General features: G+C 42.3%; 1 protein-coding gene across 5 annotated transcripts in view; it reads left to right on the top strand.

Moving 5' to 3' along the window:
- The window catches only part of ATP11C (ATPase phospholipid transporting 11C), a 225,721-nt gene that overhangs the window by 69,109 nt on the left and 132,534 nt on the right, over positions 1-24,078 (top strand). For 4 of the 5 annotated variants that reach the window (XM_043974013.1, XM_043974011.1, XM_043974012.1 and 1 more), the window contains exons 1-2: positions 5,209-5,500; positions 16,701-16,820. In XM_043974013.1, the coding sequence (XP_043829948.1) occupies positions 5,471-5,500; positions 16,701-16,820 (150 nt within the window). In that variant the 5' untranslated portion in view covers positions 5,209-5,470. Of the gene's footprint in view, positions 1-5,208; positions 5,501-16,700; positions 16,821-24,078 lie in introns of those variants that run through there. The other variant, XM_043974010.1, reaches the window with a different exon arrangement.

The following is a 24,078-nucleotide window of genomic DNA, read 5'->3' as shown; positions in this document are numbered from 1 at the left end:
TCTCTTTCTACATGAGGAAGCCAGGTAGGGGACGTGATCTGCCCAAGGCTATACAAGTACCAGAAGGGCAGAGCTGAGATTCAGATGTGGGCTCTTTGGCTCCAGATCTGGTACTTCTGGTCCTCGGAGGGCAAGCAACTTGGGGCATCAACGGGGCAGTGTAGCATAGAAAAGCTGTGGCCTTGGGAGTTGGGTCCACTTGGGCTCCGACCCTTTCCTCAGTTTCCTACTCTGCTAAATACTGATAATAATAAATCACAAAATCACCCAAGCTCACAATTCACTTGAATATCTGAAGATCAGATAAGATCATTTGGATAAAGGGCTTTGCAGGCTTTAAAGTACTTTATAAGAATTGTCTGTTTTTATTGTTGAGACTGATATTAAGTCCACCTATGTCCACATTTTTACATTCCAGTATAGAAACTGTCAACAGCTCAATGTAGTTACCATGGTCAATATTCCATATCACGGTCTGGAATGCTTTTGTTATTCCAGATGTATTATAAATACTCTGTCACCCCTGCTAATTGGATATTGACCCTGTCATAGATCCAAGACTTGAAGAATGAGGCTTGGTGTGATGACATTGAGCCTGACATAAGTAGATGAATGAATAGAAGATAGGTAGATAGATGATAAGTAGGTAGGTAGATGGGTAGATAGAAATTAGGTGAATGTATAGAAGATAGGTAGTTAGATAGGTGGTAGATGGATAGGTGAGTGAATAGAAGATATAAATATGTAGGTAGATCCGTGAGTAGATAAGGAGATAGACACTAGATAGATGAATAGATGAATGAGAATAGGTAGATAGGTAAATGTGGTGGTGGTGGTGTGTGTTCTTGTTCTCAAAGAGGACCATGGGATGGAGAGGTGATGTCATGACTTGCAGTGAATTGGATTTAAGGGAGGAAGGGCTGTGCAAGGTCACCAGCCTCACTCTCTCCTCCAGAGCCATCTGGGTCCAGTGGCAAGATGTACATCAGAATGACTGGAGATGGCTCCAGATGTTTAAGGCAGTTGGGGTTAAGTGACTTGCCCAGGTTCACACAGCTAATAGACAGGTATATAGATAGGTAGCTGGATGGGCATTTATTTCTTAAGCCTTTGCTATTCCTGTGGCATTGTACTGAGTACAAGTGAGCAAGACAGGAAGGGCTAGCATTCTCATTTACTTGACTAATGCCTCTCAGCATGGCATATGCAACTATGGTGGTCACTATGTCTCAGGGGTAGATTCCAGAGTCTCAAACCAACCCATTCATTCACTTGTTCATTCATCCCACAAATATTTATTGAACGTTTACTCTTTGCTAAATTCTGGGCTAGGTGGCATCAACATGTCGGATTTGGAGTCAGGAAGACCTGGGTTCAAGTCATCCCTCTGTCACACCCTGGGCAAATGACTTGAACCTCTTAAGGTTTTGGTTTCCTCCTGTGTAAAATGAAGCAGGTAGACTTGCTGGTCTCTCCTAGCTCAAAATCTCTGCTTCTTAGTCACCTCCCCCCCTCCCCTGCCCTTTCCTCATCTATAAAATGAGAATGGCTGAGTATTGCCTTACAAGGTAATTGTGAAGCCCACACAAAGCTATATAAGAATGGGAATCCTCTTTGCCAACTTCCCAGCACTTAAAAAAATGTCAGTTATTATTATTATTAGGTACAAAGTGAGTAGGGAATGGTCCCTCCCTCAAGGAGATGAAAGTCCAGTGGGAGCTGAGATGGGGCTCTAGGTAGCTGGGATCCATAGGAGAATGTGGCATGTACCCTGGAAGGGCTTCTCACAGGAGGTCCAGGTCATCTTTATGCCCCATTTTTCTTTAATCTCAATTTGGCCTCCACTGTACTGGCCTAGAATATGAAGAATTATACTTTGAAAAGCTTGCTAATCTTTATGGGTTCTTTTTGTTTTTCTAGCCAGGAAAAATTCCTTTTCCGGCTAATTACCAGTCAGATCACCTGTTAAATTTATGAGCTTGCTTTCCAAAGTGTGCGTGTACTTTTTCTTTGCTTGCCTGATCCGGGACCTTTGGAAAGGACTCTTGGGTCTTTAGAAAGGATTCTTTTGGTTTGGGTCAGGATTCCCCAGTGAGCCTGATCTTATCCCCCTAATGGTGAATCAACATCATTCTAACTGGATGAAATATACAGGCTAGGAGCTGGGAGGTGCCCACTTGTAGCTGCCCTAGGCAGATGCCCCTTGTTTCCTTCCCAGAGACTTAGCTGCTCTACCTTTGTCCAACTCCACTGGGACAGTTGCCCATGGCCTCCTCACTGTCTCAACATCCAGAAGGGTTTGCTTCTTCTTTGTATAGTGGGTCCTGAACGTATCCTCACTTTTTCCATAAAATTTCAGGGGTGATCTCGCCTTGCTGAGAAACCCCTAGAGTTTTGACCTTTTGTTTTTTGTTGTTTTTTGCAGGGCAGTGAGGGTTAAGTGACTTGCCGAGGGTCACACAGCTAGTAAGTGTCAAGTGTCTGAGGCTGGATTTGAACTCAGGTCCTTCTGAATGCAGGGCTGGTGCTTTATCCACTGCACCACCTACCTGCCCCAAGGTTTTCTGTTTATTTCCTCCATGTTCCTTTATCAGAGGCACTGTGATTCAATGGAAAGATCATGGATCTGGAATCAAAAGAGCTTGTATTCAAATCCCAGCACCACTCCAAATCACCTGGGCGATCTCATAAGAACTTGCTTCCTCAAACTCTGCCTCACTTGTTCTGAATGTTACAAATGAATGTGCCTAGTTTGAATACAATATTTAAATTCAACAAATCATGCTCTTGCTTCCAGATTGTGTCCAGTTCACCCAGAAAACTTATCATCTCATTTAACAACCAGGCTATCATTAGGCTGGCTATAAAAGCAGTTATCTCAGTACCTTCATCAAATATAATTGTTTTTTATTAGCCACCTTATCTTGCTATCCTGTAAGAGAAATTCTTGGCCTACTTTATGAGTGAGTTTCCAGACAGTGGTTTTGTGTATTTTCTTTTTTAAAGAACTCTGAATTTCTGACCATCAGTGGGGAAAAAGGGCATAGTTCAAGTTATGGTCCTAGGGAACAAAATAGAGGCCATGGTGGGGTTGGGCATAGCATGCTAAGACAGATTTTTCTAGAATATGAAATCCAAAGATTAGGGAGGTAGGAATGAACACCCTGAGCAGATTTCCAAAGTCAAGGAGTGATGGGCACATTATCTCTCCAGGGGAACAAACTACTAAAGAGGCCAGGAGGCAAAGTGATGGGGCAGTATCCTAGTCATGTTCTGTCTGTGCTCAACTGCGTCCATAACCTAGGCATGTTGCTTTACTGAGACAGCTTTATTGGGGCAGAGTTTAGTATCAGAGGGCCTGGCCCTGAGCTCTAGCTTTGTGTCTTACTACCTATGTAGAACTTACTAGCTTCCTAGAGAGGCAGTGTGGTACATTGGAAAGCATGCTGGGTTGGGTGTCAGAAGTCTTGGGTTCAAATGCTACCTTTGCCATTTGCTTCCTATGTGACCTTGGGTAAGTCACTTTAATTTTCTAGACCTTCATTTCCTCTATAAAAAAGGAGGAATTGGACTTGACCTTTAAGTTCCCTCCCAGCCCTACATCTCTGATCTTATCACCTTTTGACTCTGAGCAAGTTATACCTCTCAGAGATTTAGTTTTCTCATCTGCAAAATGGGGATAATAATCCCAGTCCTTTACCCTGCCAAGGTTGTTCTAAGGACCAAATGAGCTTATGCATATAAAGTGCTATGAAAGTGGAAGCTCTTATTGATTAGTTATTTTAGGTTATTAAAGGTTTCTGCTTGATTAAGGATTCATGCTGAGGTGTTTTTCTTTCCCCAATTGTTGGCCCTCTGAATTGGTTCTTAGCTTTTCCCCCTGAATGTTGGCCTTGTCAGGGCATAATCCTCCTGAAGCTGAAATCACTGCTTGTTTTAGAGAAATACAAAATGCTTCCATGCTACCCAGTTGGGGGCAACTTGGGCTTTGTCCTCATCACCAACATCTGGTAGTCCTCTGCCCTACTCTCCCTGTTCCCTTCATTTGTCTCTGGTAGCCACGGTCAAGATCCTGTTTGTTGCTGTGGCCACCCTCTCTTAGGGCCCTCCTTCCCTCCTACCTTGACCTGCTGTGTCTAAGAGCTCTGGATTTTTCTAGAGGTTGGGGTTATTGGGGGTTGTTACCTCTTCCCTGGGGGCCATGTCTTCTCTTCTGGGTCTCCCCTACCCTGGGCTGAATTGGCCCTATAAGCTAGAATTCCTACTTAGATCTAATAGAGTCAGGAAGAGCAGAGTTCAAGAGCTGACTCAGATACTTATTAGCTCTCAGCAGCTGGGTGGCACAGTAGTTAGTATGTTAGGCTTGGAGTTAGGAAGACCTGAGTTCAGATCTAGCCTCTGACACTTCCTAGCTGTGTGATGTCACTGGATCTCTCTCAGCCTCAATTTCTTCATCTTTAAATGAGAGATAATAATAGCACCTACCTCTTTGGGTAGTTATGAGGATCGAAGGAGATGATATGCATAAAGTGCTTTGCTAACCTTAAAAAGGTTATATAAATATTAGCCATTATTATCCATGACCTCAGGCAAAGTGACAACTTTTGGGGCCTCAGTTTCCTCCTGTATAAAATCAGGGAGTTGGTCTAGATGGCCTTTAACCTTGGACATTAAATCACAATCTCTTTGGATCTCAGCTTCTACAAAATGAATGAGTTGGACTCTTTAAACCTGGAAGTCCCTTCCATCCGTAAATCTCTGATCCTTTGACTTTGTTTTCCACCTGTTTCTATATTCTGAGACTGTCCCTTGGGGCCCCAGGTATTTTTGTGGTGGTTTCATTGAGGCCCGATTATTTGAGATGTTCATACTATCTTGAAGGTTTGTCGGTCTGTTACCACCAGTAGATCTGGAATCCTAATTGTTCCTCGGACAGATCATTTTTCTGCCCACCAGTAGGAGAGGGTATTCAAGTTTGCAACGTTTCAAGCAAATCAGATGACGATGACCCATTTCATCCATGCAGGGAGGAGGAGAAAACTTGCACAGCATGTTCTGATAGAGCTCAGAGAGTTCAGGGAGCTCAGAGAGAGAGAGCTCAGAGAGCTCAGAGAGCGCAGAGAGAGAGAGAGAGAGAGAGAGAGAGAGAGAGAGAGAGAGAGAGAGAGAAGCATCAAAGAGATGTTGTGCAGGGTATAGACTAGTAGGAGTTGGGATAGGCCAACATAGGAGTGGTCAGCCCTTTGAGAAGCCTTAAAGGCTGGCACAAGTCTTCTCATGCTGCTCTCTCCCTCCCCTGGAAGCAGTGAAACTTGAAATCCACTCTTGGCTTGCTTCCCAACTTCTGGGAAACTTTAGAAGCATTGCAGAGTCTGGTCCCAGTGGCTTGATAAGCCGTAGCCAGCTTTCTCCGGGCGATTTTCCTTGGAGCTGGTACACATAGAGCTGCTTCCTCCGGGCCAGCCTACAGATGGATATGCCTTTAACACCCGTGGCTGAGGTTTGTGTTCTTGGCTCCATCCCCACTAGTTCCAGAGATAGGCGAGGCTTGCCGGGCTACTACTTCCTTTTATTTGCATGTGTATTTTTATCTGCTTCCTGGCTGCCCTTGTTGAGTGTGCTTTACTGGATTGTCTGGCTGCCTAGGATTATTGCTCCTATCATTTCAAGAATGAAATAGAGCTTAAGGGTTATGGAAGTGACTCTCCCCCCCCCCCCCCCAAGTCCCTTCAGTTTTTAGCTTCTGCTCCAAATCAGCTGTACTCTTTTGCTATTAGCCGTGGCTATTGGGCAGTGTCTGGGAGAGCAAGAAGGGAAGGGGTTGTTGGAAATTGTATAGAGACTGTTGTTGGGTGTGTGTGTGGAGCTGATGATTTCTCTGACCTTTAAAGAGGTTCTTTGAGCAAGGCTCCACAGAACTGTCAAATAGCTTGGAATTAAAAAAAAAAAATCTATTCTAGGTAAGCTCTGTGAGTTCCCAAAAGCATACAGAGGATTCCTTACTGGTGCCTGTTCATTGAAATTGCTCATTAAGAAAGCTGATCTTCACTTTTGAACTCATGACTTAGGAGGTCTGAGAGTTAAAAGAGGTAGGTGGGAAGGGGAGAAGAGAAGAGAAGATAGGAAGGAATAGGACAAGAGAAGAGGGGAAAAGAGAGGAGAAGAGAAGGGAAGAGAAGAATTGGAAAGAAGGAAAAGATAGGAAAGGAAAAGGAAAAAAGGAGAGGAGAGAAAAGAAAGGGCAGAAACCCGAGAGGAGAGGGAAGGAAAGGGGGAAAAAAAGACAGGGAAGGGAAGAAAGGGAAAAGGTAGAAGAGAGGAAAAGAAAAAGGGGAGAGGGAAGAAAAGGAGAAGAGAGGAAAGGAAAGAAAAGGAAAGATAAAGAGAAGAAAGAAAAGGAGAAAAAGGGAGGGTAGAAGAGAGGTTAGGAAAGGAGTGAGAAGAAAGGAAAAGAGATGGAAGAAAGGAGGCAAAAGAAGAGGAAAAACCGAAAGTTTACAAAGAAGGGAGGAAAGAAGAGGGAGAGAAGAGGAAAGACAAGGAGGGGCGAGGAAAAGAAATGAAAGGGAAGAAAAGAAAAAAGGAGAGAGATGAAGAAAGGAAAGGAGGAAAATTCACTTTGCCTGCCATTGGGGTAACTTCCTAACGCAGTTCAAGGAATGTCAGTCTATTTTCAAAAGGGGCAAGTCAGCAAATTCAAAGAAGAACCCAAGGAGGACTTGCTTCTGAATTATTAGGCAGGAGCAGTGTAGTGCCGGAGTACTTAAACGTTGGGGCCACAGCTGTTCATTTTGAAGCCCTTAGAGTCCCTTGTGAAGGAAGCCTCCTTAGGGGTGACCTCACTTCCATTTCCTAGTAGCTCCCAGCTACTGGGCTACTGTGGCTTGGCCTCTTTGCTAACCCCTCATCTACCTGTGGTTTTCTGGGTGTACCTGGCAGAGCTCTGAATTTCGGGGTAGGGGAGCCCCAAATGTTCAGGTACAGATGCGTCCCAGAGCTAGTCTCGGGGCACAAAAACAGTGGTTCTGTCTCCTTTCACTTCCTCTGGCTTGGCGCCTTTGGGGAGAGAAGGTTGGAAAAACATCTTAAGTACTTAAGGAGCTCCAGAGAAAGCAAATTCGGAAAGGGCATATTATTGTGGCTTCTTTTGTCAGGCCCATAAATTGTGCATTGAGTTCCTTTGCTTTTCACCCTCAGCTAGGCCTGGCAGGCTGGGCTCCAGGGATTTGTAGCACACAATACGCTGTTAATTATCCATATCCTTAGAACTCCTGACATTGGTACCTCGCCCTCAGAGAGTAAAAACAATGTTTTAAGTATCAAAAATTTATGGTTGCGTTGTTTGGAGCCTCTTAAGACTTGCTTCAGTTGTTTGGGGAGTATTTCTGCTTTAGAAAGCTCCTACCGCCCTGCAAAAGACTTAGTAAATTATTACCAAGTGTCCAGAATTTTCCAAGGATTTTGGTTTGTTTGTTAGTAAGATGACTACAAAATTTGCCTTAGGGATCCCCAGAAGGATATTTCTGTGATGGAGAAAGTAATGCTGTGGTAGACCTGGTTGAGCCTTCTGGAAACATTTATTAAGCATCACAGTATGAGGGTCCGTGGTAGGCATGGAGGGAGGGAAGAGAAAAGAGGAATAGAATAATGAATATGGCAGGTCTCTTCTTGTAATTGTGGTGCAGTGGAGGTGATAATGCACATTAACTCTATCCGATGGCTCCGGGCACTAAGTTCATAGTCAAATCTAGTGAACTGATTGGAAATTGATCCTCTACAAAGAGAGGCTCCAGAGTTGACTGAGGCTATCCAGTGTTTGGATGAATGCATTTGAACCTTGGAAAAACAAATTCAGTTCCAATTAGACAAAAATTGATTAAGGGATTGATTAGAAGAAATTACGAGTTTGGTGAGATTAACCCGAAAACCAGTTGGATGTGCCTTTTTCTTAAAGTGAGGGTTGGTTGGCATGAGGCACTGATTCAGACCGATGAATTTGTCCTTATGGTCAATCCCAGCCTGGTGGCTTTGGAAGGACAGGGGACCTGCTAAAGCTGTCCGTGACTTTTAAGAGAAGTGCATACATTTGTTCCAGGAATTCAGACAGGGCTGCCTGATTGATCAGCAGAGCGTCTGTAGTTGCTCAGGAAACAATAATAACAGATACAATTTCTTTTTCCCCCTCTCCCCTTTGCTGTTCGTTCCCTCTCCCTCCTTCCCCCCTCCCTCTTGCCTTTCTCTTCTTCCTTGCCTCCCCCCCCTCTCCTTTTTTCTCTCTCTCTTCATCTCCTGCCCCCCTCCTCTCTGCTTCTCACCCCTCTCCACTTTACCTAGGAAAAATACGAGGACTTTGCGTCTTTTTATTGTCACATGGGAATATGTTCTCTGTTACCTAGAGTTCCCTGGAGGGTGATTTGAGTTTATAGGGAGGCTAATTTATTCTTTATTACTTGACTTCTTTATAATTAGCAGCCTGTGGCTTGAAAGTGTGAGTTGAGAGTGTCAAAGGGGTTATTTCAGGATGAGGAAGAAGGGTGTTGTAGGCTATTTCCCCAGGCTGCTTCAGGTTGGTGTAGTAGAAAGAGCTTGGAGTCAGCAAACCAGGCTTTGTCTGTTCTGCCTGCCATTTACTAACTACGTTACCTTGGGCAAGTCACCTTACTTTTCTGTGCTCCTCCTGATGAGGAAATGCAGATTAACCCCCCCCCCCCTGTTTTCCCCTACTTTGGGTCTTAGAAGGTTGCTCATCTCTGATAGAATAGTGCAGGAGTGCTGGGTTAGATTCCTGGTTCTGCCCCTTCCTCCTTGCATGACCTTGGGCAGGTCACTTTTAAAGTATTGAACGTTTATTGGTAGCCAAAATGGAGGTGATGCCAGCAGCTTTCACCACAGAAAGAACTCTGGGTATGGAGCCAGGGGACTTGGGTTCAAATCCTACTTCGGTAACTTCCTCTCTGTGTGACCTTGGGAAAAATCACTTCACCTCCCAGACCTCCGTTCCCTCATCAATAAGATGAGAGGACTGGCCTACTTGGCCACTGAAGTCCTTTCCAGCTCAAGATCTGTGATCCTATGGTCTGTGGGGCCCCTTGGGACCTCTAGATTTATTTTCTAAAGCTGGGGTCTTAACCTCTTATACTATGGGCCAAGCTCTTTTCAGAATCTTGTTTTTATTAAATGCATAGAATAAAACCATAGGATCACAAAGAAAACCAATTATATTGAAATACAGTTAGCAAGTTCTTAGAATGACACAGGGTCCCTAGGTTCAGAACTCTCAGTAGCAACTAAGAAGATGAGGCCATTTGGATAACATAGGAACGATGATAATAACCAACGTTTATATAGAGCTTTAAAGTCTGCGAAGTGCTCTATTTACATCACTCTTTGAGGGCTCACAATTCTTATATGATGACTAGGAGCATACATTTCTGCTCTGCATCTCTGTGTCCTATCTAAACAGGAAAGCTGTTGAGCATTTATACTTGGAAGCTTTCAGTCTTGGCAAAGCCACCTGAATTATTGAAAACCACACGACCCAGGGCCATCACTTTAAACTTGACATTGGCAGCAACTGGGAAATGAGAGTGGGTTTTCCTATTAATTCTCTGTCTCCGCTGCCATTTTGTCCACCTACTAGACATTATGATATGTATAGCTGTGACAGATTGTCCCGGATATCCGTAGCTCCTCAGTTTTGAAGGCTGGGAAGGCCCTGGTCAAATTCTCCCCTTGGCTTCAGGTGACACTGAAGTGAAACTAGCCCAGAGAGAGAATACCTTTAGTTTCTTTTCTTTTTTTTTTTAAGTGAGGCAATTGGGGTTAAGTGACTTGCCCAGGGTCACACAGCTAGTAAGTGTGTGTTAAGTGTCTGAGGCCGGATTTGAACTCAGGTACTCCTGACTCCAGGGCCGGTGCTCTATCGACTGTGCCACTTAGCTGCCCCCCTTTAGTTTCTTTTTAAAGCCCAGAGCTTAGAGTTGGAGAGGCCAGATATTCCTTTAGTGCCCAGTTTCATTGTCTAACAGCCCTCACTGGTAGACCATTCCTTAGTTCTGTCTCAGACTCTGCATTGTGATTTAAATCCATTTTCCCCCTAGTGCACTAGGAATCATGGGATTTCCATGGAAATGGAGCTTGCTTAGGCCTTATGCAAAAGCAATGGGGGAAAAATCCCATGATTCCCTTTTCATCCTTTCTCCTATAGCTTTTGGTCCTAATAAGAAATACAATTGTAGGTTGTTCCAAACATCTCTAAAATAACCAGTTAATTTTTGGGCAGGTCGATTGAGTCACAGTTTGTGGCAGGGGCAAGCCCATAATTCATTCCATGATCATTAAGTGACCACTGTGTGTCAGACACTGGAGAAAAAGCTGGCCATATTCAGGATTCCCAAGGAGTCTCCCACCTAACCAAGCCTGACCTGACATAGCTTCTGAGGTAGAGCAAGTTCAGACTGAGAAAGGACAGGAGAAGGGAATAAGTATTTATATGTAACACTATGTGCCCAGGTACTGTGCTAAGTGCTTTTTAAAATTATTATGTCATTTGATGATAGCCCTGGGAGGTAGGTGCTATTATGAAGCCCATTTTACAGATGAGGAAACTGAGGTGAAGTGACTTTCCCAGGGCCACAGAGCTACTAAGTGTCTAAGGCTGGATTGAAAGGGTCTTCCTGACTCAGGGCCCAGCCCTCTGTGCACTCTGGCGCCACCTAGCTGCGCTATGGTATGGTAGGATGGTATGGCCAGATCTGAAAATGGAGGATATGGGTTTGAATTGCTGTATGACCTCAGGCTGGGCCTCAATTTCTCCTTCTGCTGGCCAAGATGACTTAGCCCTAGCTCTGCGATCAACACCCCTAAGGTTCTGTTTCCTCTTGTAAAATGCAAGGTTTGGGCCACACAGGCAGGTTGACTTCTTCAGGCTCTGAATCCACACTTTCCCTGAGCAGATACAAGTTGGGAAAATCCAACTTAGTGGGGTTTCCAAAGTTTTGTATTCAGAGTACTCTGCCTCACTTTGTAGGACCTGCCGGGCTTGTTCCCTCCCAGGATGCAGTCTATAGAAATGGCCTCACAACTGGCATACTAAACAGCTTTTCCTGGGGCTGAGCCATGGGAGTGTGGCCACTTGTAGGTGAAACACTAAAGAGTGATTTTTTTTTCTCCCTTTGAAATCAGATATGTCCTCACTCCAGCTGCTCCATGTAGACTTGACCTTTGCCTCAATTCAGAGAAGGGGCACAGAAAGTTAGAGGTAATAATTTCGATGATTTCCTGTTGCCAAGTGGAGCGAGAAGACCTTATCTGCCTAGGACACCACACATCTGGGAATGTCAGACATGCTGGGCCCCGTTGACTTGCTAAGCAAGTCCCCTTGTTCTTGAAAAGTTGCCTTTCCCTACCATTAGACCAGAATGCCCTTCTCTCTGTGCCCCCAACTGCATCCCCACCCCAGTCCCAAAGGAGACAAGAATCTTTTTGGAGACGGCAGCCAGCAATGTTTCATTTTAGAATCACAGACTACTACCATCCTAGGAAGGCGGTTCCAGGCCCTTGCCTCTGGTTAGGTAATTGTCCTAGTCAGGCTGAGCTGATGCATATTTGTTCTCCTTAAAGATTTCCTGATAGCCCGCAAGCACTCCTCATTCATATTCTTCCAAGTTTCATTAACATCCATTTCCTTTTCAATGGTTTCCTCCGTGGACATGGAGATCTTGGTGCCCATGTCCCCCCCCCCTCCCCCCCAACCTTTCATATAATCAAGTCAAAGGTGCCCTTTATTTTCTTTAGAGTAAGGAACATTTTCTAGGACAGTATGTACATGAGGCATGAGACCATAGCCTAGAATACAACCAGAGATATGGAAAATGCGGGTAATTTTTTTAGCCACAGATATTTCTGTATAAGATAATAAGTTTTGGAGGGGGAAGGAGATGGTTTAAAAAACAAAACAAAAGGTCACATTTCTAAAAGTGACTAAAAAGGATGAAAATCCTACACGACCACACGAAAAGTTTTTTTTTTTTTAAATTAAAATTGGTGTAGTTAGAGTTAGTTTGCTTGGTATTATGCCTCGAAAAGGTCATAGTGGAATTGTGGACATGAAGGTTTAGGGATGAAAACACTGGGATTGGAGCTGCTTGGGAATTCCATAACCAGGGGAAGGAAATCTGCCTCAGCAGTCTGAGTCTCAGTTTTTCCTTCAGTAAAATGGGCTAATTATCTTCCCACTGACAAGGCATAGGGCCGTTAGAGGTAGCGGCTAAGATTATATAGGTAAGGTCTTTTTTTGTTTTGTTTTTGTTTTTTGTTTTTTGTTTTTTGCGGGGCTACAAGGGTTAAGTGACTTGCCCAGGGTCACACAGCTAGTGTCAAGTGTCTGAGGCTGGATTTGAACTCAGTTCCTCCTGAATCCGAGGCCAGTGCTTTATCCATTGTGCCACCTAGCTGCCCCCTAAGGTCTTTTTACCAAAACGTACTATATAAATGTCAACTATTATTTAAGACTTCCTTGAAGTCACAGAGGAGAGAGGGTTATGGATAGAAGTCTGAAGCACTGGCTGAAATCCAGTTTCAGACATTTGTTCACTGTGTAACCCTGGACAAATCACTTAACATCTATCTGCCTCAGATTCTCCAGCTGTAAAAATGGGCATTAATGGGCACCTACCTCCCAGGGTTGTTGTGAAGATCAAATCAGATAATAATTGTAAAGTGCTTTGCAAACCTTAAAGTGATAATATGTTGTAGTTTAGTCGTTTTTTTTCAGTCATGCCCAACTCTTTGTGACCCCACTGGGGGTTTTCTTGGCAAAGATATTGGAGTGGTTTGCCATTTCCTTCTCTAGCTCATATGACAGATGAGGAAACTGAGGCAAACAGGTTGAAGTGACTTGCCCAGGGTCACCCAGTTAGTAAGCATCTGAGGCAGGATTTGAACTCAGGAAGACTCCTCTTCCTGACTCCAGTCCTGGTGCTGTACCCATTGCGCCACCTAGCTGCCCATAAAGAGATATAAATACTAGCTCTTGTTGATTATATCTTACCCTTGGTATTACGCTAGCATTACAGAGTTTAGGGTTGAAAGTGTTAAAAACTATAGTTTTTATTTGCCTGTCTCCTACAAAAAAATAATAAACAGATCAGAGAAATTAGTTTTATAATATTTCCTACAATTTGTTTGCATGCCTGTCCTCCTACCAAAAAAACAGATCAGAGAACATGGCTAAAACCAGATCAGAGACAGACTGGAAAAACATACCAGTTTATTTGTCCCAAGAAGAAAGAAACATGATCATGTGGAGACCCCTTCCTAAAAAGCAGCTCAGAGACTCCCTCTTTCTGAGGCCATATAAGGATCTTTTTTTGTTCACTGGTTACAGGGTGTTGTCTGTTTCATTAGCATGATACAAATCAACCCAAAAGCAAATATTATAGCCAGAATGGATGTAATGCAAAGCAGTTTTAACAATTTCAGTTATAACAAGTATGGAAGAAATAATGAAGCACCACGATAAGATTCCAGAATTACAAAAAGGAGTTTGGCAAGGATGAGGATGCCCAGTTGTCCCCATAAGATAGGGACTTACTATCCTGAGGAAAGAAATAACCAGGTAGGGACTTTTATTTGCTAGCTATCTGGGTTCAGTTTGGAGTTCAGTTGAAGGAAATTATGCTCCTATTAAGCCAGGGTTTCATAAAAAATACTTTTGAGGGGGCAGCTAGGTGGCGCAGTGGATAGAGCACCGGCCCTGGATTCAGGAGGACCTGAGTTCAAATTCGACCTCAGACACTTGACACTAGCTATGTGACCCTGGGCAAGTCACTTAACCCTCATTACCCCACAAAACAAAAAATTCTTTTGGATAATAAGGTACCTCCATCAAATCCAGGTAATCCATACATTCATATTAACAGAAGGGACTTTTAGAGGCTGGCTATCTAGTAGGCCCCCCCCCAAAGCCAATTTTATAGATGGGAGAACTGAAAATCAGAGAGGTGGCATGATTTATTGAGGCTCATACAATTAGTAATAAGTGACAAAGCTTGAGGCCAGCCCAAGGGCCAGTGTTCCCTCCATTGGACTAAGCTCTAATGACAGTCTTTCTTAACTACTTGCTGTAACACTTGAGGGAAATGTAGCCCCATCCCAATTTATGGAGAGCTGAGCAAAACCACAGTGGAGATCAGTATCTAAGCTAAGAATAGACCCCCTCAGTCTCCAGATGTCCAGGTCTCTGTTTTTTCCAGTTTATCTCAAGTCCTGTTGCTAAATAATCAACAAGCCTGATTTAAAAACATGGGAAAGAAATCAGAGAAAGGTAGTTTCAAAGAGAGATGAAACACAATAGATTGTGATTGATCCCCATGGGATTGCTTTCCTTCAAAGCCCACGAATTATAATGATTTCTTTGGAGAAGCATCTGATTGCTCCATTAATAAGGATGGGATTATTCCTTTTCCAAGTAGTAGCTTCCTAGCTAGGCAGTGCTTATGGGCTTGGAAATAATTGCTTCTTTTACTGTCCATCAGGGGTAAAGTTTATCATGAGGTTTTCCTCAACACTAATCAATATGAATAGTCTTCTGGTGGTGTTGAGCTGCTAGTCATGGGACATTACAGTTTCTGAAGAATTTAAATTGAGGATTCCCTAAAGGGTCATGGAGAGGTGCTTGGTAGATGTGAGCAGGCAGGCTGAAATGCAGTTCAAGCAAAGAATGATGAAGAAGAAACAGTGTAAAAGATGTCTTCCAGGAAATAGATGAGCAAAAATAGAAGATGGTCTAGTTATGTCACAAGAGCAAGGCATGCCTGATGGATAGCCTAGGTACTCCACTGATATCCTCTGGATGGATGGATAGATAGATAGATAGAGATAGAATGAGACAGAAAGATAGACTGAGAGAGAGTAAAATAGAGATAGGTAGATAGAGATTGAAAAAAAATGAGATGATGGATAGGTAGATAGGTAGATAGACTACTGGGGGTATAAACACAAGCACACAAGATAGTTCCTGTTTCCAAGGAGCTTATATTATAAGGAGAGAAGAAAACATGTAAAGAGGTGTTAGAAACCAGGGAAAAGGAGGAGGAGGAAGAAGATGATGAAGGATACCTCTGGTAGAGAGCAACATGACTGGCAAAGAAAAGAATGGGGAGTCTGGAGAGAATTGAGAGAGTGAGATGGAGCATGGCTGGGGACCATCCCAAAATGGTGGCACCAGGGAGGAGATCACCAATAGGGAGAAGAGGGCCCCAGCTCAGAAGTTTTCTGGGGAGGCAAGGTGATTGAGGAAGGCCAGGGGCAAGTAAGGTGGCATAGTGGATAGAGCATAAACCCTGGAGTCAAGAGGACCTGAGTTCAAATCCAGCCTCATATACACTTATTAGCTGTGTGATTCTGGGCAAGTCACTTAATCTCTTCCCCGCCCCCGGCCTTTGCCTTCAAAAAACTCCAAATATTAAAAAAAGTGAGGAAGGGTTACAGTACATTGGATGGACCTCCTATGGTGATCTTGTGAGAGTATTTGGACAAGAGTCACCCAGGCTGGGAAGGCATAGATGGGTTGCAGTCTTCATCACTGAAAGAAATGTCCACATTATCACTGAAATCAGAGCTATATTGGAGTACTAGTATTACTTCAATGTAATCTGCCTTCAAATTAAAGGGGATATATATACAGTTTGATTTTCCCCAAGGTCAAGTGGGAAAACTAATCTAAGAAGAAATGACTGACAGGTCCTAGATTGAAATTAAACTCATTTAAATTGTAATGTGGAACCAGAATGTGCATCCAAGATGTGCTGGTCATATAGTAGAGAAGTAATAATGGCCAGATTGCCCACATGTTCTGTGGTTATCCTTACAACATCCACAAAACCTGAAGAAGGCTCCTGGTGCTCTGGTTGGGTCCCACTGGGGTAAACATATAGGAGAACAAAGATGAACATGACACTGGTGGTAGGCATAGATAGGTTAGTGAGCTGTTTCTTTGGAATGGGTGTACCTATATCAGTGAGATCACATCCATCAATGTGTTTGAGTCTGTTTGCATCAGAGGAGGTCACTGAACCATTGACTGAGGATAAACTCTTTAAAACAAACAAAAGAACTATTTTATTTTACTTGACATTCTTTTTTATAACAGTATATTATTATTTTCCAGTTACACGTAGAGATAGTTTTCAACATTTGTTTTTATAAGATTTCTAGTTTTAAATTTTTTTCCCTCCCTTCCCTCCCTCCTCCCTCCTCAAGACAGCAAGCAATCTGATATAGGTTATATATGTACAATCACATTAAACATACTTCTGCATTAGTCATGCTATGTAAGAAGAATCAGAGCAAAAAGAAAAACCTCAAAAAAAGAAAAAAAATAGAAATAGTGTGGTTGAATCTGCATCTAGATTCCACAGTTTCCCTTTTCTGGATTTGGAGAGCATTTTCCACCATGAGTCCTTTGGAACTATCTTGTATTGCTGAGAAAAGTAATTTACTTGACATTCTTAAGTCAGTGACTGAGACTTGAGAATATTGAATTATCTTTAAAAAAAATGCCAAACACCTTGCCCTGACCCCCCAAACCTAACAAAAACCAATGACCAGAGCAAAACACAGAGACCTAATACCTCAGCTCAGTAAACATGAAAATATGTTATGAGAAGCTTACCACATTTTTCTCTTCTGTTGCTTAGTGCGGAGGGGAAGAGCAGCGAGTTGGCACTCGAACCATACATGTTGGTCACCATCGAGCCCAAGAAACAGATGCATACATTGCAGAGAAGTTTTGTGATAACCGGATTGTGTCCTCCAAGGTGAGTTGATTTAATTCATTTCCGAGACTTTTTTATTGAATGGGCCTGACCATGGATTTGTATTTATGCTTTTGAGGAGAGGGGCTTGTTTCTCTTTCTTTAGATAAATTATTCTTTAATATTCCTGAAATCTACAGAAACTTGGAAAATTCTACAATATGCAAATTTCTCTTGGTGCCAAATCTTTGTAATAATCCTGACTGAAAAAGCTCATTAGACTTAAATGAATTCTGTTCTCCCTCCCCTTCTTCCTGCTCTTTTTCTGGTTTAGTCATAAGCACTCAAATGAAAGGTACATTTTTTTTTTCTTGCATCTTATCACATCATCATGTTTAAAGATGAAGGCCTATTTAGTATCCTCAATTTTTGGCTCAAAGCCCCCACTGATAGTTAAGAATTCTTGAGTCAGGCTTGAAATTGTGATTATAAAAGAAAGTGATTTATTCACCAAACCTTGCCTGAGATACCAAGAGATGGCTGGTATAAGATTTCAATTCCCTTGGCCTCTGAAAAAGAGGTGACCCTTCTCCTTGCCAAGACCAATCTCCTACATGCGTGCATGCTCCCATTTCTTCCTTATATCCTCTTATTTAAGTCTTCATCTTCTGCCTATCTACCCTTTTCTTCTCTTGCTTTCAATCAAGCCCACATCACTCATAAAAAACCTTCACTAGACCTGACCATCCCCTCAAGATATTGTTTTATACCTCCCTTCCCTTTCTCAGCCAAACTCCTAGAAAAAAGCTGTCCACACTTCTGTCCTTTCTCATTTACTCCTAAACCCTTAGCAATTTGTCTTCTGACCTCATCACTCAATTGAAATTACTTTCTCCAAAGTTACCAGTGAACTCTTCCCAAATCCCCAAATATGATGGTCTTTTCTCAGTTCTCCTTCTTTTCAGCCATCTGCTACAGTTGACATTGTTCACACCCCCTCTCCTCCTTGGTATCTGTCTTTTCTGGATTTTCATGACATTATTCTCTCCTGGTTCTCCTCCTTTTTTGGCTTATCATTCCCACATCATGCCCCCTATTTGGGCATATTCTCTGGGCTTCTGTTTTAGGCTTTCTCTTCTCTCTTGGCAGTCTCTCTCGGTGACCTTATCATCTCTGCAGATAACCCCTACATCTATCTATCCAGCCTGTCTCTTTCTTGAGCTTCAATCTCACATCAGTAATTGCCTACTAAGTATTTCAAACTGGATATTCCAGAGATAGCTCAAAACTCAACATTCAAAGCAGCAATCATCTTTCTGCTCAAACGCTACCCTCTTCCAAACTTCCCCATTTTTGTGGAAGGTACCACCATCCTCCCAATTTCTCAGGTTTTTAACCTTGGCTTTATCCCAGACTCTTTATTTTTCCTTACCCAACGTGTCCAGTCAGTTCTCTATTTCTACATTGGACCTCTTCTCCCCATTCACACAGCTACCACCTTAATTTAAGCTCTCATCATCTCCCTCTTAGATTATTACCATAATCTCTCCCTACTCCAGTGTTCCCAAAGCCATTTTCTTCAAGTGTAGATCTGACCATGTGATTCTTATATTCAGCCAACTGCAGTGACTTCCTCCTGCCTCTAGGTTAGAAATATAGACTCCTGCTTAGCTTTTTTTTTCCTTTTCCCTGAGGCAATGGGGGTTAAGTGACTTGCCCAGGGTCACACAGCTAGTAAGTGTCAAGTGTCTGAGGCTGGCTTTGAACTCAGGTCCTCCTGAATCCAGGGCCGGTGCTCTATCCACTGTGCTACCTAGCTGCCCCTCCTGCTTAGCTTTTTTTTTTTTTTAAATTTTTGCAGGGCAATGAGGGTTAAGTGACTTGTCCAGGGTCACACAGCTAGTTAAGTGTCAAGTGTCTAAGGCTGGATTTGAACTCAGGTCCTCCTGAATCCAAGGCCAGTGCTTTAACACTGCGCCACCTAGCTGCCCCCTCCTGCTTAGCTTTTAAAGCCCTTCAACACCTGGCCCCAACCTTCCTATCCTCTGTACTCTAGCTAAACTGATTTTCTCTTTTCTTTTCACATGACAACCCACCTCCCATCTCCGTGCCTTTGCAGAGACCATGTCATATGCTTAGAGTACATTACTTTCTTACTTCTGTCTCATAGAATCTCTCTCTTCTGATAAGATGCTTTTTAAATGCATCTTCTGCATGAAGTTTTTCCTGATCCCTCTAACTTTTGGTGCCCTCTATCCCAAATGCTATCATTTATTTAGTTACTTAATAACTACTTGTTGATAGACTGCTTGGTTGATATGGTAACTTATTTAAAGAAGATGGCCTGAAATGACATTTAAAAATTAATTAATAAGGTATTATGGGAGGGAATCTGCCAATTAATGAAATCATTGCTCCATTTGAGTTTCATTTTTAGCTTATCCTCATTTCTCAATATAACCCTTACCTCTTTCCTATCTAATAATCTATTCTTTGTTACACACAGAAACACTTTGTAACAAAAGAGGAAAAAAATGCTCAGCAAAATCAGTATGACAACACTGTCTGAAAATATATACAATATTTTACCCTACATTAGTTCTTCACTTCTTCAAAGAGGGGAAGAAAGCATATTTTATTCATTCTTCTCTGGGCCCAAACTTTGTCATTATAACTATATGTCATCCTGATCTTTTTTATTTTTCAAAATCATTTATTTATTTATTGATATTTCTTGTTTACATTGTGGTCATTGTGTGCATCATACTATTTCTGCTTAATTTATTCTGCATCAGTTCATATAAGTCTTTTCATGGTTCTTGGAATTCTTTCTATATTTCTTATACAGCAGCAATATCTTAATTATATTCATATATTATGATTTGTTTAACCATTCCCTCAATAAATGGGCATCTACTTGCTATCTAAAAAAGTGCTGCTATGAATATTTTGGTGTCTGTGGGACCTTTCTTTCTGTCTTTGATTTCTGTTATATTTGCCTAGTATTGGGATCTCTGGGTCAAAGGGTATGAACGTTTTAGTCACTCTTAGTATAACTCTAAATTACATTCTAGAGTGGTTTGATCAGATTACAGCTCCACCAACAGTATATTGGCGTGCCTGTTTTTCTATAGCCTCTCCAACATTGACTTTGCCTTGTTTGTCATCCTTTGACAATCTGCTAGGTATGAGGTAAAATCTGAGTTGTTTTGGTTTACATCTTATTCTTAGTGATTTGGAGCAGCCTTTTATGTGGTTATTAATAGTGTGCAATTCTTTTAGGAACTGTTAATTAATATTTTTGACCACTTTATCCATTGGGGAATGGCTTCTGGTCTTATATCTGCATTAATTCCCAATATACCCTGAGTTTCTGTTATCAGTGAAATTAGATGCAAAGATCTTCTCCTCTCCCCCCCCCCCCCCAAGAATATTTTTGTAAATATCTCTCTAGCTGGCAAACCAGCATATTTGTACAACTGGGTTGGTGAGATTCCCCCTACCTCCACCTAAGATATCGCTCTAAGTGTCCTTCCAGGCATCCTCTTAAAATACTGGTCTATGTCTTGCCTCCTCCATCCCTTATTTTACAACATAGCCAGGAAGATGAAAAATGTTACAAGACTGAGACTCTGGGTATACAAAGCAGGTTTAAGGTTTACCTTGCTGAGAGTTGGGAAATCGATTATTGTAATGAAAGATACCTTGTGATACTGCTTTTTGTAAAAGCACTTTTTTGGGTACGACTTCACATGCATAATTGATATCATATTGTTTGCTTTCTAAATGGGTGGAAGAGGGGCAAGAAATGAGGGAGAGAATTTGGAACTCAACATTTTAAATTTTTTTAAATTTTTAATTAATTTTTTTTAAGTGAGGAAACGGGGGTTAAGTGACTTGCCCAGGGTCACACAGCTAGTAAGTGTTAAGTGTCTGAGGCCAGATTTGAACTCAGGTCCTCCTGACTCCAGGGCCAGTGCTCTATGCACTGCGCCACCTAGCTGCCCCTGCCCCTAACATTTTTTTTTTTTAATGAATTTTTAAAAAAGTAAAAGCTCATTTTAATGCCAGAAAATTCTGATTTCCATAGCACATAGGAATTTATTTTGTAATCAGTTAAGTAGCAGCATGATGTGACTGCTGAAGGACTGAGTGGAGTCTGAAATATCAGGTTCCAATCCTGCCTGAGGCCTACTAACTGTGTGACCTGGGGCAAGTCACTTAACCTCTCAGTGTCCCTGGTAACCTTCTAAAACTATAATTGCTAATCTGCATCAGTGGAGGGAGATTCTATGCTGGGAATTTCCTATACTGATGAAATCATGGGTCCAGATTATTATTTTTTTAAGCGGCTTGTGTTGCAGCAGAGGGTCAAAGACTGTAGCAGAGGCGTTTTCACATAAATGTCTTTGTCTTCAGTGACCACCAGAGCTGTTCTTTGATTGTGGAGGCCTCCTCATGGTGAGGAAGTGACATATCTGGCATTTTGAAAGATTGCTTAAGGACCCTGGCTGAGAGGCAGTGTGGTGTAATGGAGAAAGTGTTGAACCCAGAGTCAGGAAGAGCGAGGTTCAAATCCCACCTCAGGCACTTAAAAATACAGTCCTTGGGGGCAGCTAGGTGGCGCAGTGGATAAACACCGGCCCTGGATTCAGGACTCCCTGAGTTCAAATCCGGCCTCAGACACTTGACACTTAACTAGCTGTGTGACCCTGGGCAAGTCACTTAACCCCCATTGCCCCGCAAAACAAAAAAAACAAAACAAAACAAAAATACAGTCCTTGCACTGATGGTGGCATAGGGTGCTAAGAATAACAGGTTTTCCATCATCTACAAACAATAGTCTTAACTGTTGGCAGGATCCATGTGCAATCTTGGTCCCCTGACCAGTAAGTTGATCCACCCACATAAAGAATTAAACCACAACCATATTGTTATTCTCAATGTCATTGTAACCAGAGGAATGAATAAAGTAAGTGTTGGAGCTGATTTAATCAATCATTTAAAGGCTACTAGATGTGTGGCATTTCCTGAGACATTTGGTCAACCGGCCTTGCCAAGTTCATGTTGAGTGCAAGCCAACTGAGCACCATGGACAGAAGTATAGCAGATGCACTAATAATATCTGTGGCAGAGGTTGAAAAATTAAAGAAATTCTCTACAGAATTCGACAAGGCCCTCCAAGTAAGGTCACCATTTTCTTTGGTACTAGGTGACATCAGTGTAAGGCACAGGTGAGTACAACAAAAAACATGTTTTCAGATTTCACTAAAAGCTTAATAGACTCTTTGGAACCTCACATCTCTGTATCATGAATATCTACAAAGTTTTTTTCTTGATGCTTTTTTGGGTATTTTACATCATGATTTACATACTCTCCTGCCCTATTGAGTTTTCCCCTATATATTATTATTATTATTTTTTTTAGTGAGGCAATTGGGGTTAAGTGACTTGCCCAAGGTCACACAGCTAGTAAGTATGTGTTAAGTGTCTGAGGCCGGATTTGAACTCAGGTACTCCTGACTCCAGGGCCGGTGCTCTATCCACTGTGCCACCTAGCTGCCCCTGAGTTTTCCCCTATATAAAGAAAACTATTTAAGCAAAATTGCCCAACATAGTGATTGTGCCCAGATTATATGCTTCATTCCACACCCACGCCCCTTTCTGGTCTCTGGAACCAAGATTGGTCATTGCACTTGGCACCTGATTTCAGTTGCCTTCCATTGTTATTTTAATTTACAAACATACTATCCACTTCCTGACAGGGGATATGAATGATGCAGAATGAAACATAGATTTCTGGGTGGGGGCAATACAGGAATTTGTTTTGCTTGATTCTGAGTATTTGTTACAAGGATTACTTTTTTCAATTGGGAGGTGGGGGGGGGGAGAGAGAGAGAGAGAGAGAGAGAGAGAGAGAGAGAGAGAGAGAGAGAGAGAGAGAGAGAGAGAGAGAGAGCGAGCGCACACACATAGTTGTTCATTGAAAAAAATTTAAAACTTATTTACATTTCTTGTGGTCATAGTGTAAATTATTCTGCCTGCTCTGTTCTACTTCCTTTTTTGTTTGTTTTTTGGTGGGGTTTTTTTTGCAGGGCAATGAGGGTTAAGTGACTTGCCCAGGGTCACCCAGCTAGTAAGTGCCAAATGTCTGAGGCTGGGTTTGAACTCAGGTCCTCCTGACTCCAGGGCCAGTGCTTTATCCACTGCACCACCTAGCTGTTCCCTCTTTATCCGTTTTTAGAAGCCTTTTCATGTTTCAGTATTTTCCTCAAGAAGAGTACACTGAATAATATCAGAAAGAATTAAATTAACCATATCTCATTAGACAGGAAACAACTGGTTACTGATACAGGGCTTATTTCCAAAGCAGCTGGCTGTGTGCAGTCAGACTGTCAACTGCTGAGAGCAAAGGTCAAGATCAATACCAAATTATAAGGAAGGTTCAAGATGAAAAGATACTATTGGCAATTAGAACGGCTCCAACTATATCCATTTTAAACTAGCTGCTGACTTTGAAAAATGGAAATGGATAGAAAGTAAAGATGGAGATCACTAGCCCAGAAAGAAATTTAAGCGATCGAAAATAGTTGCCAGAGGACCCTAGAGGCTTCCTGTGACAACAGATACCTGATCTCCTTGTCAAGCAGAGAAAAATGAAAGCCAAGAATGACAGTGGTTTACAGTAGTGTTGTCAAGTTCAAATAGAAACAGGGGTGCATCGGTACATGAGCATTCCTTCCTTATGGGCCGCAGATTGACTTAGTTTTAAAATGGAATCTTGTCTATCTTTTACTGTATTTTAATTGATTTTGTTAAATATTTCCCAGTTACATTTTAATCTAGTTCAGGCTACACTTGCGAGTGTTGCAGTCAGGTGGGGCTGGTCACATGGTTGGCACTTCTGGTTTAGAGTACTTAAAAAAACCTTGGGAAGGAAGGTGGGAGAGGACAAGCAGCCCTAGAATATAGCAAAAAGCAGGAGTAAAGAGATCAAGCTTATAGGTGGGCCCAACTTATTCTGAGAGCTTTTTTAGATGAAAGGGAAAGAAGGGCAACTAATAGATGTGAAGTTGAACTGCTCCGTGAACATTGCTGTACTGATTCTTGTGATTGCTGTACTGATTCTTGATCATAGTGGAATCATGGAGGTCATTTATTAAGCCCCTACTGTGTACTATACACTGTGCTAAGCAAAAAGGATAGTCCCTGCCCTCGAGGAGCTTAGATTCTAATGGGGGAAAACTATATAAAAAGGAACTGGAAAGGTGGGGGAAGGGGACAGGATGTCGAAATCCAAAGGAATAGGATTGCCAGGCAG

Source organism: Dromiciops gliroides, chromosome X, assembly GCF_019393635.1.
Source record: "Dromiciops gliroides isolate mDroGli1 chromosome X, mDroGli1.pri, whole genome shotgun sequence".
Classification (NCBI taxonomy): Eukaryota; Metazoa; Chordata; class Mammalia; order Microbiotheria; family Microbiotheriidae; genus Dromiciops; species Dromiciops gliroides.
Note: the sequence above shows the minus strand (reverse complement) of the source record. Positions and strands in the feature narration are given on the sequence as shown.